We start from the raw sequence: 16875 nt of genomic DNA, 5'->3' as shown, positions 1-16875 counted from the left end.
TGCACATTATTACATTAATCCTCATACCGCCTAATGTCTCTCAAAATTTGTCATTAATATGCTGCCCACAAAATTGTATTTAAATATTAACTTTTTTGTAATCAAACCTGTCTTTATTTTTATTAGCCATCTATTGAAGGCAATGCAAAATTAGTTCTGCTTCCCAATGGTCAGGGTGTTGACTATGGATGGAAAAACTATGGTTGTAGCAACACCTGAGGAAGTACAATCCAATAATTTTCACTTGCTTTTTAATTCAGCCCTCACCATAGCTCACACAGCCTTCCTACCCAATTCATTACTCTGCTCTCCTCCCCACTGATAGCTGATGTGTGGTGAGCGTTCTGGCGCACTATGGCTGCCGTCGCATCATCCAGGTGGATGCTGCACATTGGTGGTGGTGGTGGAGGGGAGTCCCCATTACCTGTAAAGCTCTTTGAGTGGAGTGTCCAGAAAAGCGCTATATCAGTGTAAGCAATTATTATTATTATTATTATTATTATAACTCTGTTTGCTTTTTCTTCTGTTCATAGTATGGCAGTGGGCAAATGTATAAATGTATGCTTTGAACAAACATTTTAAAAAGTTGCAAATTTAAGCAATATTGGTTCAAACAGTAAAAATAAGAAATTATTTTGTCCTTGCAATTTTATTTTAAAAATGTGACAAAAAATAATTTCATAACCTTTTAGATATTGTATAATCCAACCTTAGTGGGTTATACAGTGATATTTGTTTTAAACAATTTCCTCTGTGCCTATGAGTTTACCCAGAAACACATTTTCTACACAAATAAATCAACACATTTAGTTGATTTAGTACAATATTACACACAACTACTGTACATTCAGTTTCCACTGGTCACAGACAATGCAGGAGAAGATGAATGTGTGTTAAGGGGATGAAGAGTGACGGTACCTTGAGCGCTGATGTGATCCTGACATGGCCAAGATTCCTCTGACTGCACCTCAGAACACCGGTCTGAACACACCTGGCAGCAGGAGTACCTGTGTGCATTGGCACAGAGGGCATAGATGGCATACTTCATGGCACAGAAACCCTGGAATAGCACCACATTTCGACGTGCAACCACACTGGCACAGCTTAGGGTGTCAGACTGTCCTGCATGAATGAAAATGACAAACATTACTGGTATAGTCCCACTTGAACCAGACTGTTTCACCTAGAACGTGGACCAAGATAACAAATTTCATTCATATAAATACAATCATGGTTTACATATCTTGGAATGATGGCCTAAATTCTATATTGTAACAATTAGTAAGAGTGAGGAATTGTAGTTTTTTTTTCCTTTTAAATGGAACTAAGTTAGAGCAAAGTAGATTGTACATGTCCAGTCATGAATCAACCCTACACATTCTTATGTGATACACATGAAATCTTTATCAAACAACAATTTAAATTGTATGTTAAACTGTAGACTCCAATACTTTGAGGAGTCTCAACCAACGTCTGTCTAACATACGATTTCAAAGTATCAGAATTAAACACTCTCCTAATCCTTCTGTGTTCTTAGCCCTGAGGCAAAGAAATAGACAAGGCTGATGTTCAGTTGTAGGGCTACTGAGCTTCTGGTTTTCATCCCAGACATTCCCAGCGCTCCTGCAGCACTGATCACTTACTCTTCTTTTAATAAGTAGGTAGTGAACTTGATGTCAAGCTCTCTGTTTTCTGATAAAGAATTCAATCAGGCATTGGGTTTGAAAATAAAGACCGACAACTGCGCTGATTTTAGTATTGAATATGAGCATATGAGCATGAGAAGCCCTGCTGGAGTGTGAGCCTCGGGGAGCCTCTCCGGACCTCAATTATCAGTTTTCTGTGTTTCAGATAAAGAAGAGAGATTTTCTGACCAGAACTGGGAGGTTCTGCCAGGCCATGCAGCAAATCCAGGACCTGGCCTTCTTGCAGTGCAGGCAGGCTGGTGAGGGAATGTAGGATGAAAAGGGCGGAGTGGCAGTCCAGGCTATGCAGAAGCTGAAGGGTCTCTTTTCCTGGAATGCTGCTATAGACACAAGGACAACGCACAACTGTCATGAAACACAGATGTTCTCACATCTGTATTTTGCATGTTACTATAGTTCCTATTAAAAAAGAGAAACTTGTAATGAATAAGGCAAATTTAACTAAAAGGTAGGAGTTCTAATTTTGCAGTTAATGTACTTTAAAGTGGTCATTTCCACTTGTGCTATGCTAAAAGAGATCACTGCAGTAATCTGAATTTTCATTCCACTATTAATACTTGGATTATAGCCCCTGCTGAGCCATCAATCATGTGATCCCTCTGGGTTAGAATGCAGTCATTTGCATCAACAGTTGCAAGAAAGTTTGTGAACCCAGTTTGGAATTACCTGGATTTCTGCATTAATTACTCATAAAAATGGTTTAAGCAGATTGTGTTTGTCTTTTATTGTGATTTAGTTGAAGATCAGACCACATTTTTATGAGTAATTAATGCAGAAATCCAGTTAATTCCAAAGGGTTCACAAACTTTTTCTTGGAACTGTATAAGAGTCCATCCAGGATACCTTATCCATGTATAAGGTAGGGTAGGGTGGGATTGGTCAGCCAAGGCTATGTAGGCTCTCAGCAACAGAGGCATTGCAGTGCTTGTGAGCACCATGTCTCTCCTCCATATAGTGTTAGACATTCAGGTATGGGGCTGTGTTGCTTGTGATATGTAAAAAAACAACTGGGTTAATGGTGGTTGGGTCAGCCTAATGTCCTAATTAATGTCCTAATTCTCCCTGTATGTTCCAAAATGAAATACACAAAAACCAGTTCAGATGGCATACTTCATGTACAAAGTAATTGGCAATTCTAAATTTAAAAAAGAAAAGAGAGAACAGGAGAATTTAATTATAATTATATTTGCTTACACTTACATAGCACTTTTCTGGACACTTCACTAAAAGTGCTTTAGAGGTAATGGGGACTCCCCTCCACCACCACCAATGTGCAGAACCCACCTGGATGATGCGACAAAAGCCATAGTGCGCCAGAACACTCACTACACATCAGCTATTAGTGGGGAGGAGAACAGAGTAATGAAGCCAATTCAAAGACGGGGATTATTAGAAGGCCATGATTGGTAAGGGCCAATGGGAAATTTGGCCTAGAAGCCGGGGTTACACCCCTAATCTTTTTTCGAGAAACACCCTGGGATTTTTAATGACCACAGAGAGTCAGGACCTCAGTTTAATGTCTCATCTGAAGGACAACGCCTTTTTACAGTATAGTGTCCCCGTCACTATACTGGGGAATTAGGAACCCACACAGACCGCAGGGTGAGCGCCCCTCCTGGCCCCACTAACATCTCTTTCAGCAGCAACCTTAGTTTTTCTCAGGAGGTCTCACATCCAGGTCCTGATCAGGCTCACACCTGCTTAGCTTCAGTGGGCTGCCAGTTGTGAGTTTGAAAGTGACAAGGCTGCTGGTGAATTTCCAACAAACTCAATGCTTACATAAAAATACAGGAGTCTAGAGCTCTCATAGTGAAAGAATGATTGCCTTTTTAACAGCCCAGAAATGCAGCTGAAGAGAGTGTGGGGCAGAGCAGCAGAGGACTCACTTGCTGTTTTCTGAGCACCATTCAAGAACGCCCAGCTGTGCAGAAAGCCCATCTCCGAACTCCTTCAGCATGGAATCACAGTACAGGTTCTGGAGAAAGAGCACATATGACCACAGTCACACTCAAGGCAGAGTGTCAGTGCACAGAGCCAGTGAAAATGATGCATGACTTAATTTTCTACAGCCTTCACTGGGCTGTGTATTACTGCCCAATACTAAGGAATAATGCTATGCATATTGTCTTCTGAGTGAGTACAGTCAGCCCTGGAATACCAAAAACATACAGGCCTTTAAAATACCAGTCAGGCCCAGTCGTGAGACTCCTCGCTGCCAGAACAAGGAGCTGAAGCAAGCATGGGAATTCCTGGTCTGCAGGCCTTCACTGCCACTCAGTGCTTAACTAACTCAATCACCTCATTATTGGCTTAATGGAAACAACTGAATAGCTTCTCCCAACTCTTCAGGTGCTGGTGCTTCGAAGAGACCTAGAACTCATGCAGACACATCAGTCATATGGGACCAGGTCTACTGACTCCAAAGCTAAAGTAAGCAATTCCTGAGCTTACTTTGAGTTTACTCAGTCCCACTGAGATGAATAGCCTTCACAAACATAACACAACAGCACTAGGACACAAAGCACAAAACGGTGCAAGCACAGACCCACAGAGCCCTGTGTATCAGGATTCTCACGCTGAGATACTAATAATGATACCTTTGGTGCATGTGGGGAAAAGGGTCACTAATTAATATTTTGAGTGGTGAGGTAAGGGTAACAATGGATTCTAATCTGAATCACTTGACCAGGGGGAAGCCATACCACAGATATGATAAAGTACTTCTGCTATATTACAATGTTAACATGCTTCCTCAAAATTCTCTCCAAAGGCCTCCGAGAAGCTTCTCATGTTTTTTGTTTTTTTCTTGTCGAATTACTCAGCCAGACCGTTAAAACCAACTAACACAGACAAAGCAGCATAAATCAAATGTATAACTTGAAACAACAAAGAAACAAAATATCCTGAAATGTATTCAAACTATTTTGTTAAAAGGACAGGTGAAAAATAATTTCAATGTTGCTCAACTTCAGTGCAAACCTTGTTCTCATGTAGAATACACAGCAGTGTCTTCGCAGACTCCACACTCTGACAGTGTGTCCATCCCAGCAGCAGCAGGAGCCGTGAAAGAGGCTGGAACTCCTGCTTCAGGAGCTGGTCTAGACTGGAAAAGTCTTCTCTCTTGATCAAGCTTAGTGCTGTTAACTAGACACAAAAGGAAAGTATCCATCAGTATTGACGCTTTCCTCCTGAACCAACCACTGGGATCACAGCCTTAATTTTAAATGGGTAAGGTTCAGGAGGACATAATTAATGTCAAGAAGCTGTCCAGACAACTACTGGGCAAACAGTACTTTGCTGCATAGCTCATATAAAACCTACAGCACAGCAGACTGGGTAAAAAAACAAAAAGCATTTAATAAAGAAATTAGTTAGTTTTTTTAATAAAGAAATTACTTTAGCCAAAACATTATGTTTTCTTTCTTTTCGGCATGGAATAAACCTATTACTTGTACCTAAGAAAGAAATTAATTTAATCTTGTCAGCAAATTCACTAGCACAAAATGATCAAAGAGACAGCGCTCCAGAGGATGATGTGTAAAGGCAGTAAAGGAATGATATACTTCAAGCTGCTGTTGCCAAAGCTGACATTTTCAGAACAAGTCAAGTGAGTTTACAAGGAAGTAAAGAAACATTTCCAGCTGTTATCCTTTTTGAAAGTGGCTATAAAACACCTTCACCAAATAAACATTGCACAATCTCCTTGCCAAGATTCAGAAACAATAATCCACCATTCACAGAATCGGCACCCAACCATGTTCAATCACAGAGGTATCAAAGTAGTATAATACTGAAGTCGGTGCTGTTAATCAGGTGTAATTCAGAGGGAAATGAAAGTGAAAACAACTAAAAAAAGCATGAACTCAAAAATGTGCAAACGGCAGTATAGTGCCAGGCTAGTCCCTCAACAACGAAACCCCCTTCTAAAATCCCAGAGGTCATGTGAAACCTACCAAGACTTGTTCCAGAAAGTGTTTGCCACTGCTGTGACAGTCAAAGTAAATTGTTTGCCAGGCAGAGGTGCGATCACAGTGAGAGAACAATGCCAGCAGCCCCTTCTCCGCTTCAGACAGCTCTTTGGAATCTGACAATATAGAGCAGAAACAAGGAACTCACAGCATTGTCTAGCTTGTGCTAGAAAATGGCATTTCATGAAGGTTTTTTTTTGAAGAAATGAATTTATACATCTGTGTACCACATAGTTGATAACATTAATTCAGTTTCTTGTTATGATTGTGGTGACTAGAACAATGCAAAGCAAGGGGAACTTATGGGGCCTAGTATGGAACTAAAGGAGCTATTTGCCCTTTTATTACAGAGAAACACATTTCTCACCACACAAACATACATATGGAAAACAAACTCCAATTGCACAGTGGTCACAGTATTTTAAGGTTTAATGAGGTGCTGGTTCTTCTGAATAAGCCATGTGAGGTGCACAATAATTCTCACATGACTGTCATCTTCAGTATGTACATGAGTTCTTAATAAAGTGCTCAATGAGTTAAGTAACACTATTACTGTACTTGGTCAGTTTAATCAGCTTTAGTTGCTCAACACCAATGAATCAAACTCTTCTGTAACAGGAGTCTTCTTTACAACTCTCTGTGCGATATCTAATAATAGCCAGGTCAACCAGAAATCCCGGAGCAAATTCACCCTGGTAAAATAAGACAGCTGGGGACAAACGAAGTTTGTCACTCCTTCAGATAGCTTCCAATTTCAAAGTAACTATATTTTCAGTTCAAATGAGTGTTAATTGGTTTATTGCACTTACTGTTCAGGAACCAATTTCACAATCTCACTAAGGGTCTTTAGACTAACCCTTCTGGTTAGCAGGAAAACACAGCTCAGCTTAAGATTGTGTGATAACATTAACAAGGCTTTGACATTGGAGACAATCTGCATTTACTGTAGGTACATTAAAAACACAGTTCCTGTTTCTACTGGATAACCATTTTTTAACAAAGCTGTTAAATAAGCATTTTAGCACTTCCTGCCGAAACTTAGGAACATAAAGTGATTAAAGTGAGTAAACTAATGTGGTTTGAAAAAAGCAAAACTAAACATTGGGGTATAAATATTAAATCTTTACATTTTATACCCCAACTTAGGACCTGCATTATATCACTGGCTCTGTACCCAGCAGAAACTCCCTTCTGGTCTCTTTTAATTATTTGCTACTTTGGAATCAGTCTAGAAAAAAAGCAATCAAATGCTCAAAGCAATATTATACTCTGACAAGTTAATGAAATTGAAACATTTTAGAAGAATAAAATGGGACTTTTCTGAGGCATTCAAAACTGATATAGTCAGTTTTATAGACTCCTGAACATATGATCACAAAAACAAACAAGAGAACAGGCAAGAAAAAATGCAATTGAGTTGAGGTCACTCTTGCTTGTTCACTAGTTTAGTAACTAAGTGAAACTAAAATTTTATCTATTTTAAAGTTACCAGTTTGGACCTCAGCTACCTAGTTATCTGTGAAACTGTTCCACAACTCTGTGTAAAAAATATTTCCTATTCCTATTTTAAACAAATTCCTACTGTGATACCCACTTTCAACACTAAGTGTGTAATTCTAAGTGCCTTAGGATCAGTATACTTGAATCAAATTAATCTCCTTTGTTTCTAGACTGAAGAAATTTAGCTTCCTTAAACCTGTCTATGACAATTTGCTCAGACCAGGAATCATTCTTGTCGCTCTTCTTTGGATTCTGTGACCATAATAATGTTCTTATAAAAGAAAGACCACAACTGAACACAATATTCATAGTGAACTCTTACTAATGCATTGTAAATATTAAGCATAGTTGCCCAGAATTTAAATTGTATACTTTTTATCACTTATCATTGTTGCCATTTTTATTGCTTCCCTGTGTAATATTGATGAGGAAACTTCTACAAACCCCCAGATCCCTTTCATGTGTAACTTCCAGCAATGCCGATGCTGCCAGTATGGATCACTATGTATTTATCAATGTTAAATTTCATTTGCCATGTGTTTCCAATCTATGATTTTCTCTCTTTGATATTTCCTTGCCACCATTTCTATTTTGGCCACTTACCTATTTTTGTATCGTCTGTAAATGTAGCTACTAGCTAAACGCAGCTAATTTATATCAAAATATTGATATAGTTGATATTGATCAAGAAGATCAAAGAGCCTAAAACAGATCCCTGTGGCACACACCTTGCAATCTGAGGTTAAACACATTTGTAGCTGGAAGAGTGCAGAAGTTTGTAATGTAAATATACTGTGCTTTAAAACTAACTTTCTCAAATTTACTTAGCATTTAAAAAATGTATTTCTGAAAAATGAATCTTAATACTAAAAGATGACATAAAAAGTAAATAAATAAAGCATTAATGTTAACTTCTTTTCTATTTTTTCATAGAGATGTGAGTCAGTAGATTCATAATTCAATTTCTGCCTGTAATGGCTATAGGTTTCTCACTTGGGCAAACGGTGTGTGCCCTTTTACCGCAAGAAGGCATACTGTGTGGAACAGGAAGATGGGCAAACCTTGGGCTGAATGCAAATCCTGCAGCAGCTTCCCCTTCCGATGCACAGTGGCCACTGAGCTGTACAGAACGACCAGGCCGTGACAGCGGGGCCGAAGAAGGCAGCTCAGAACCCGCTCCTCCAGCAAGGGCGAGTCCTGGCCCCAGCTGGCCTCCCAAAGGGCCTCGCACAACTGCTGCAGCTCCCTGCTCTGCCTCTCGGGTTCGTAGGGCAGCACAGACAGAACCGAATAGATCTGTTCAGCTGTGTGCCTCTGCTGCACTGTCCCATCACCTGTCCCCGGGCTCCTCAGGCTGCCCACAGCCTGCAGTAGGAAATCTGTGAACACATTCTGCAGACAAGCGCTGTATTCCATCATGGCACAATCCGTACCATCAGCTAACAGACAGGCAGCGAGTGCTTGGGCTAGTCTTGGCTTATTCACCAGTAAGTCCCACAGACACGAGAGCACATCCTGGCTGAGATTCTGGGGAGACATTTCCTTCTTCTTCTCTCTAGGGAGGCCAGAGCTGTGACTGTGTAAGAAGGCTTTGTACAGCTCCTGCAAAGGAAAGAAACTCAGGTTTTAGGTGGCAGTAACACCTTTAGTCAGAAACGTTAGCTGGTATAAATTTATCTTATACAGCACACGACTGAATGAGACATCTCAAAGCCGCATTAAAAGCAAGACCAAGTTTGTGGCTGTATGAATGTGTGAGCCACTCACGTTATAAGCAGTTGAGGACAGACACTTGGTATATTTGTAAAAAAAGCTGGCTTACAAGCTTGTGGAACTCAGCTAGCTAGGAGTACTTGAGAAAATAGAAAAAACAGGTTTGAGAAAATAGGCTATACAGAAAGGTTGCTTGGTTGTTCATTTGTCACGTTCAACAACAAACTGGCTACTGTATCAGGACAATAAATGTGAGTTAAAGGAAGGCACTACAGTGAATACTCTAGTGGATGGATGTGTTAAAGTAAATGCTAGTTAGTGAAGTGGAAATTAAGAACTGAGTGACATGGAGTTATTGAATACATGGAGTGTTGAATACTCCAGTGTCTGGTGATTAATGAATTAATAGAAAAGACTCTGTGAGACAATTTAGTAAGTGTGGCAGTAGAAACAAGTGAAGAGCAACCTAAAAGGAAGAGGACCGTGCAGTCTTCCTCAAGAAGGGAATAACCTGAAATAACTAGGATCCCAGAAAAATCTAGAAGGCTAAGAACAGACCACTTGAAATGCAAAAACAAAGGTGACACACTGACAGTGATGCACGCAACTATCTGAAACAAGGTAATTCACTAACATCTTTATTGCAATAATGCTGTAGTACAGTTTCAGCATTCCTAATGGCAGCTATAAGGTGATGCTCAGGCTTATTAAAAAGACTGTCCTGAAATGTGCAAACCCACACATTTTTCACTACAACCTTCAGGTAACATACTTGCATGACACATTTTTTAGAAAAGGAAATAAGCAGTAATTTTACATAACTAGCTACTAATATGCACAAGGGTGGCTAAAGGATGTAAACATAAATAGAGAATATTAGAAATTACTAACTAAATTACAGACATACTGAAGATGAAAATATTGTCATAATTTCTCTGATTGGTATTTGAAGGAGGGAGAGACCTTAAGCACACTTTTGGGAACTGTGCCTTCAAGCTCTTCCAAAAGCAGCATGAACTCCAGCTCACTTCTGGCGATCACTGGGATCTAAAGCCAAATATTGGGAGAGAATGAATAAGAAACCATTAAATGCAATTCATATTAGTTTTAGAGTTGATTTCTGTCTTGCACTTAATCCTTTTTTGATTCCTTATGTCCTAGAAACAACAGTCACCCTTACTGACACACGTTTCCTCTATCACAGAAGAACTAGGCTGCAACACATCAAAAACCTATTATTTTAATATGTAATTCTTTATTTTCTTTACGAAGTATAATTCTTGCGAAAAACACCAAACTCTGTCACAGGAGTATAAAACTAATCCTGCATTTCACCCAGAATGCTTTATAGTAAGATTGAATTAATCAGTCCAGAAAAACTGTCTATTTTAGAGACCTTAAACGGTCCAAGGGCTTAAACTTGAATATTAAAACAATAACACATAAATTGCTGAAGGATAAAGCAACTACAAATTACCTGTTCTTGTGACCACTTCTCGAGCACCAGGAGCCACAACCAAGCGAGGCAATGTGGGCTGCCAACTGTCTCCCATCTAAAAAAAGAAAATAACCAAAACAGTTAATAAAATGTTCATCTCACTATCTTTCCTGTCCAGTGTATTTAGCCTAAATAGCTTTGATATTTTAATCCATTAGATCTGTGTATTTTGTGATGATTTTTGCTATGGCTCAGAAACCACAAGGATTGTGTTCATTCAGAATGTACAGTCTTCCTATTGCAACACCATACAGCACTGTCTTCAAGTGCTAGGAACTGCAATAGTGGAAACACACAGCCTGGCATTAAGTTTACCTTTTTTAAACACACTTTTCCAAGCACACAGCGTAGGGCCTTTGTTTAACAATTGTACTGTTGTTTGCCTAGCCCCAAAATAAATAATTTTCTACTTATTTCTCATTCCACTTCCCAGCTGATATATGACACACAGTATGAAAATTAAAATATCAAAACAATTGTGATTAAAATGTTTGGAATATTTTAGTAACAGGTATAGTAGAATGCACAGCAAAGCTAATGAAAATATATATATTTTCCAAAATTTCTGAACAAAGTAAGCAATCTGTAGCACAGGAAATAGAAGCTTCCCAAACTGAAAGGACCCACTTCCATCTACCTCAGCTGGTAAGGGCAGGCAATTATGGCCTTCAAAATCTCTTCCACCTGCGGGCCACCCTGCCACTCCTTCAGCTGGGGCACACAGGCCTGTGCCAGCTCCCACTCCCCCTGCAAGAGGCATGCCCTGAAGAACTCAAACAGCTTCTCCTGGGAGGTCTCTGCCTCCCTCCCGAAAGGGTGTCCAGCTGCCATTTATTCTTCCCAGCGTGGCGCAGGACAGCATCAGGGGGAATGGGCTATACGGCAGTGGAGCAGCACAGCAGATACATCACCTAGAAAGAGAAGAGCAAAGACTTTTACTCTTTTAAGTTGGAGCACCATTGTCTTCATAAATCTTAAATTAACTATTTCTTATTATACATCCAAGCAGTTTTACATTCATAACTCCTGAACTGGAAACATTAGAATGAAGACCTGCATATATGCTTTGTAAACACCTGTCAGATCCATTCACCTTGTGCTGTCCACAGTGCCAAAGAGGAAAGCCAGCATCAAATGAAGCAGAAGTGCATCTCTCACTCTTACTGTAAGCCAGAAAGTTCCCATCAAGTTGCTATTTTGCCAAGAGATCTCTGTACAATTAAGGCTCACCATCCTTCGGGGGCAGTCTACTAATTGATGCATGGAAATCCTAGTCACGGGGCTCAACACCTTCACTGATGGAGCATTTGACATTGATTTGTAGACTTAACTTGTAAGAGTCTAGCACTAAATCCTTTATATACTGAGCTTCTGTCTGAGGCTCAAAAGGCTACACTAACAAGAACTGAAGAGGTGCTTCATGGGAACTCTCTCACTGCTTATCCTGTTCACAGTTCAGACATTTTATGTCTTTTACAATTATGAATTCCTTTTTAAAGACGAGAAATTTGAAATTTAATTATATTCAAAATACTTCAATCCCAGGGGGCATTTTAAGCAGCAAGTGGTGCAACATACAATACATAACAATAAAAAACAATGCTAAGAAAAAAAGAATATACAGCGATAAAAAAGCAAACAGACCACAGAAATTATTTAAAATAACGGTGTGTAATATTTAAGAAGGTATTAATGTACCCAATTTTTACATTGGGGGCTCTCTCCAATAGATAAGTCATCTTTACAGTTACTGTTTGAAAGCCTGATGGTCTTTTATTGGTCTTGCACTGTGGACAGCAAAAACGTGAAGGTAAAAGTTCGAAAGACTGTTGAAGGATACGAGATGGAAAAGCAACCATGATATGCATAATCTTATTAAATGACAAGTCACTGAGACACTAGACTTTTAAAAAGAGTTTAATGGATCTAAACAGAGGGGTACTCAGTGATAAATATGGATTATTACGTATGCACCCCAGCCAACAGCTGCTCTCAGCCAAGCTCTGATTGAGCTGAGGTGCATGACATCACACCCAGCGTATGCATAGAGCTGCAGGAATGAAAAGCTTCTCAGAGAGAGTGCCATTTCGTTTCTTATGAGAAACACACTGCATAGTGAGCTATTTATACTGTTTTACTGTTTTTTCACAGCTGTGCTTTAGGCTTTGACTGTTATTTTTAATTCCAAATGATCAGCGCATGTACCTTTTCATTTGAATGCTGTATCCTGCTAAAGGAAATCAGGATTTGAATCTACACTTTTTTGGCAGAGTAGCAAAACCTTTGGCCCAACACTTCTTTCTTCTTCCAATCTACCGTAGGACCTTACATTCTTTCAATCCTTCACTGACTGAAAGAACGTGACTAAAGTTGTTAACATGGCTCTCTGGCCTGCATGCTACCAATCATGAACCAGACAGGTCATGAGCCTCGAGTTTCATGAGTTGCTACTCACTTGGTTTAACAAAGCCTGAAGGATATTTAATAAAGCAGCTCAAGAACATCATCTGAGACAGTACCACAAGCAAACATCAAACTGCAGCCTCCGTGCAGGCTGTGGAAATCCCTGTCGCTGTTCCACAGCAAAACCAATTAAGGTCAACAGTGCTGCCAATGTGACACAACACCAGGACCTGTGACACAAATATGCTTAATAGACCCCAGCTCTGACACACTTTGGTCCTTTCTACACTATGCATTTAAACTATATTATTTGCTGTTTAACAAATATATGCAGCACTGAATAAATGCAGTATAAATATAGTTGCATTTATGTTAAATCTAGTTACACGTATATTATACACAATTTGTTACTGTAGTAAAGAACCAAACTTGAAACGAATTAAGGGTTTATTCTAGGGAAATAGATGAGATTGTACTAGTTATTGATATATTAATCTGTTTTCTTTCCATTACAGTTTTTTTTTTCCTCCCAAGACCTCAAGTATCCCACAGTGCTTGGTCATGTTAGGTGCATGGCCATTGTCTCCAATACAACATTGAAAATAAGTATGACTGGGTATGAAAGCTTTGTGCTCTGACATCAAAATAAAAATAATAATTAAAATCTGGTAAAGAAACAGACAAATCACACTGCCATTCTCACTCTCTTTTGTTCTTCTGAAGACAAAATGCATGACAAGTGCAATGTCTTCTGTTCATTATGGACTCCATCAGAGATTCTCTGTATAGAAACAGCCATCCATACACCCAAAGGTTTCTCAGTATTCCTTATTATTTGCCAGATTAAGACAAAAGAAACAATTATCACTGTAAAACTCAAAACTCTGTTAAGGTTCATGACAGAAATGAAGGAAATCTGGACTGGCATTTACTGGCGAATTTTAACTTCCTGTATTCTATAGAGAGGGGAACCTATGACAATTAAGGGGGGAAACAGCAGCTTTATGGGCATGGTAGCACAGTCCTTAGGATTGCTGCCTCATTTCCCAGGGTGCTATGTCAGGGACTTTGTATGTTCTCCCTGTGTTTGTGTGGGTTTCCTCCAGGCACTCAAGTTTCCTCCTACAGTCAAAACCCATACTGGTAGGTTAATTGGTTTCTGGGAGAATTGGTCCTGCTGTGCCTTGCTATGTACTGGCATCCCATTAAGGATGTAAACTGCTTTGTGTCAATTTTTTTAGATGGGCTCTGGTTCCCCTTCAACACTTTATTGAATAAACAGGTTAAAAATTGATGAATGGATAATAGGGTGTATGTGTTTTTGCAAGACAGGTGTTGTTCCTAATTCTAAATGTATCTATTTCTGAAATAAGTCACTCCTGTTAAGACTGATTGTTTGGAGTACTGTCCTGTGGACTTTTTCAGATCAAAGGTTGGCTACTTATGATTCTCCATAAAATTGTTAAAAAATCAAAGACCAATAATTATATTTTATTTATAAGTCAGAATCAACAATAATTACGATTACAACTTATAGTTAACGGATAGATTGACGATGGAGCAAGGGACAAGATGTAATGATCACTTAGCATTGTGTAAGAGCACGGTGGTATTTACCAAACATGTAAAAAACAAGTAAAAATGCATTCACCTCTGCTTTAACCATAAACAAAAATACTGGGGGCACACATAGCACCCACATAGCTGGCGCCTATGGACTGGGATACTCATGCCCTCAAAATATATAATGTGCTTCAGAAATATAATAACTTTGTTAACTTTGTTCGGGGCGGTGCAGTGCGGTGGATCGGTGGCTAAGGATCTGTGCCTGTAGCTGGAAGGTTGCCGGTTCGTATCTCGCGGCCGGCACAGGAATCCTACTCCACTGGGCAACCTAAGCAAGGCCCTTAACCCCCAACTGCTCCAAGGACTCCATATAAATGGCTGACACAACACTCTGACCCCAATCTTCCCTCTCCCTGTTTGTGCGTCTCACGGAGAGCAAGTTGGGGTATGCAAAAAGACAAATTCCTAATACAAGAATTGTATATGGCCAATAAAGTGATCTTAACATAGGGAGAAATCCCAACTCATTGTACAGTCCCTGAGCTCTCTGACCTGTAATTACAAAAATACCTCTTAGGTTTGTAATTTGGGTTGACAAATTAATAGAATGTAGTAGTTGAGTGTCTTCTCTCTATATTGATTTGCTCTATAAAACAGACCACTTTAGCTGAGCAGGGAAGTCTGGGTAGCAGGCTCACAGTCACAAACACGGTGGATATAAATTGACTCCAAATGTGCACTTATTAGACCTTAAAAGGAAAAAAAATCTCCAATGTTTTACCTCGATAGTAATGCTTTTTTTATATATACACATACAGATCTTAGAAATACATGCACTGGCCACATCATTTTAACAATTTTAAAAATGGACTCTTTGTTGATATGGAAACATGAGAGACCTCCCTGACTAGAACAATCCCAGATCTCAGTCCTACTGAAAGCTGATGAAACCAACCTGACATGCAATTCATATTTTTATTTCAAATAGTCACTAGTTCAAGTATGCTGTTTCATTGGTGACTTAAGACTTTAAATAATTACACATAATCCAACACATAAAAAGCGTAGATTACTTTCCGTTTCAATACTCGTTATTAATGTGATTTGCTTTTGTACCTGAGCACCATGCATTATATACTGACGGTTCTGTTTTGAATTGTTTTGTAACACAAATCATTGGAACAACGCGTCAGCTAAAAATTAGTACTTGATAAAATCGACAAGCATGAAAGATTAGAAAAATGCACAACAGTACCTCAAAAACAAAAGCTTAACAAAAGCAAACAGAAACTGAACACAACTTTTTGCATGTACAAATACTACAGAAATATATCGTGGAATGTTCTTAAATGAAATACTCGCCCACTACATCAGATTAAATTAAGCATCAGATTCGTATGAAACAGTTTAGACACCAGCTCACCCCCAATAAATTAGACATCCAAAAGCGAAAAAATATTAAAAAGTACAAAAAGATTTTTAAAAAGTATTGTTAAGATTTGCAGTTTTTTATCTAATTCTTCTATTTATCAGTCGAGAACAATTTATCAAAACACAAAGCCGACCTAGACAAGAAAAGAAGATCATTGCAGCACGTTAAGACAGAACAATCCAAGCATTAAAAGATCACTTTAAATTAAAATTGAATTAGAAATTCCAAGTAAAATTCAGTAAGGGTTTCTCCCTGTAATTATTAAGACGCTCATACAAAATATATTTACTTCATTTCAGTCCTACTGCGCAACAAAACCGTACAGTAATTACTCTGAGGAAATCCCGTTCAATAAAATAATTTTATCTTAAATTACAAGAAAACATAGAGAACTGTAAGATATTAGATAAGGATTTGCCCAATCACAGTAATGTAAATAGTAAGTCAGTCGTCATTTACTAGAACGGGAAGATTAACTCTGTTCAAGGGATCACTCAAACCACATTCAAAATATAAAACAAATCCTGACACTACCTCCCGGCGCAGTGTGCCTTTATACACACAAGTCCTGGGGTATAATACAACCAGTTTTCGATCGGCGGTGGTTGTTTTCACATGAATTTGACGTTGCTCCTCTTCCCTGTTATTTTCTCAGAAAGGTAGCCATGTTGAAGTGGTGGTCATGTGACAGTATCATTACTCAGCTGCTCTGATTCCGAGGTCAAAGAGCGTAATGATTGGAATACAGGAAGAGCTTTCTAGCTTTAATTATTTCACTATCAGTCTAACACTTATGTTATTAAACGAGCTAATTTATTTAAATAATTATGTTTATAAATGAAAAGGAAATGGAAAAGAGTGGTAGAGTGGTGCAATGCATCACTTTAGCGTCACATGGCACTGAATTCAGTTCCTGGGATGCTGTCTGTCTGAAGTTTCCATGTTCTCCTTGTGTTTTTGTGGGTTTCCACTGTGTGTTTCAGTTTCTTTCCACAGTCCAAAGACATACTTGTAGGTTTACTGGCTTCTGGAAAAAATATCCCTAGTGTGTGTTTGTGTCTTTATGTGCTCTGTGATGAGAGAGAGTAT

General features: G+C 39.0%; 1 protein-coding gene across 3 annotated transcripts in view; it reads right to left on the bottom strand.

The window, feature by feature from the left end:
* The window catches only part of zfyve26 (zinc finger, FYVE domain containing 26), a 61443-nt gene extending 44989 nt beyond the window's left edge, over positions 1 to 16454 (bottom strand). Inside the window, exons 1-10 of one of the 3 annotated variants that reach the window (XM_088924700.1) lie at positions 16321 to 16454; positions 11023 to 11296; positions 10365 to 10440; positions 9851 to 9934; positions 8236 to 8776; positions 5660 to 5790; positions 4686 to 4850; positions 3593 to 3681; positions 1875 to 2026; positions 919 to 1122 (exon numbers count right to left, since the gene is read on the bottom strand). In XM_088924700.1, coding sequence (XP_088780826.1) covers positions 919 to 1122; positions 1875 to 2026; positions 3593 to 3681; positions 4686 to 4850; positions 5660 to 5790; positions 8236 to 8776; positions 9851 to 9934; positions 10365 to 10440; positions 11023 to 11216 — 1636 coding nt within the window. In that variant the 5' untranslated portion in view covers positions 11217 to 11296; positions 16321 to 16454. Of the gene's footprint in view, positions 1 to 918; positions 1123 to 1874; positions 2052 to 3592; positions 3682 to 4685; positions 4851 to 5659; positions 5791 to 8235; positions 8777 to 9850; positions 9935 to 10364; positions 10441 to 11022; positions 11297 to 16320 lie in introns of those variants that run through there. The other 2 variants (XM_088924701.1, XM_088924702.1) reach the window with 2 other exon arrangements.
* Positions 16455 to 16875: the final 421 nt, after the last annotated feature.

This window comes from Atractosteus spatula, chromosome 9 (assembly GCF_055471065.1).
Source record: "Atractosteus spatula isolate fAtrSpa1 chromosome 9, fAtrSpa1.hap1, whole genome shotgun sequence".
In the NCBI taxonomy this organism is placed as follows: Eukaryota; Metazoa; Chordata; class Actinopteri; order Semionotiformes; family Lepisosteidae; genus Atractosteus; species Atractosteus spatula.
The sequence above is the reverse complement of the archived record's forward strand: the minus strand, read 5'-3'. Positions and strand labels throughout refer to the sequence as shown.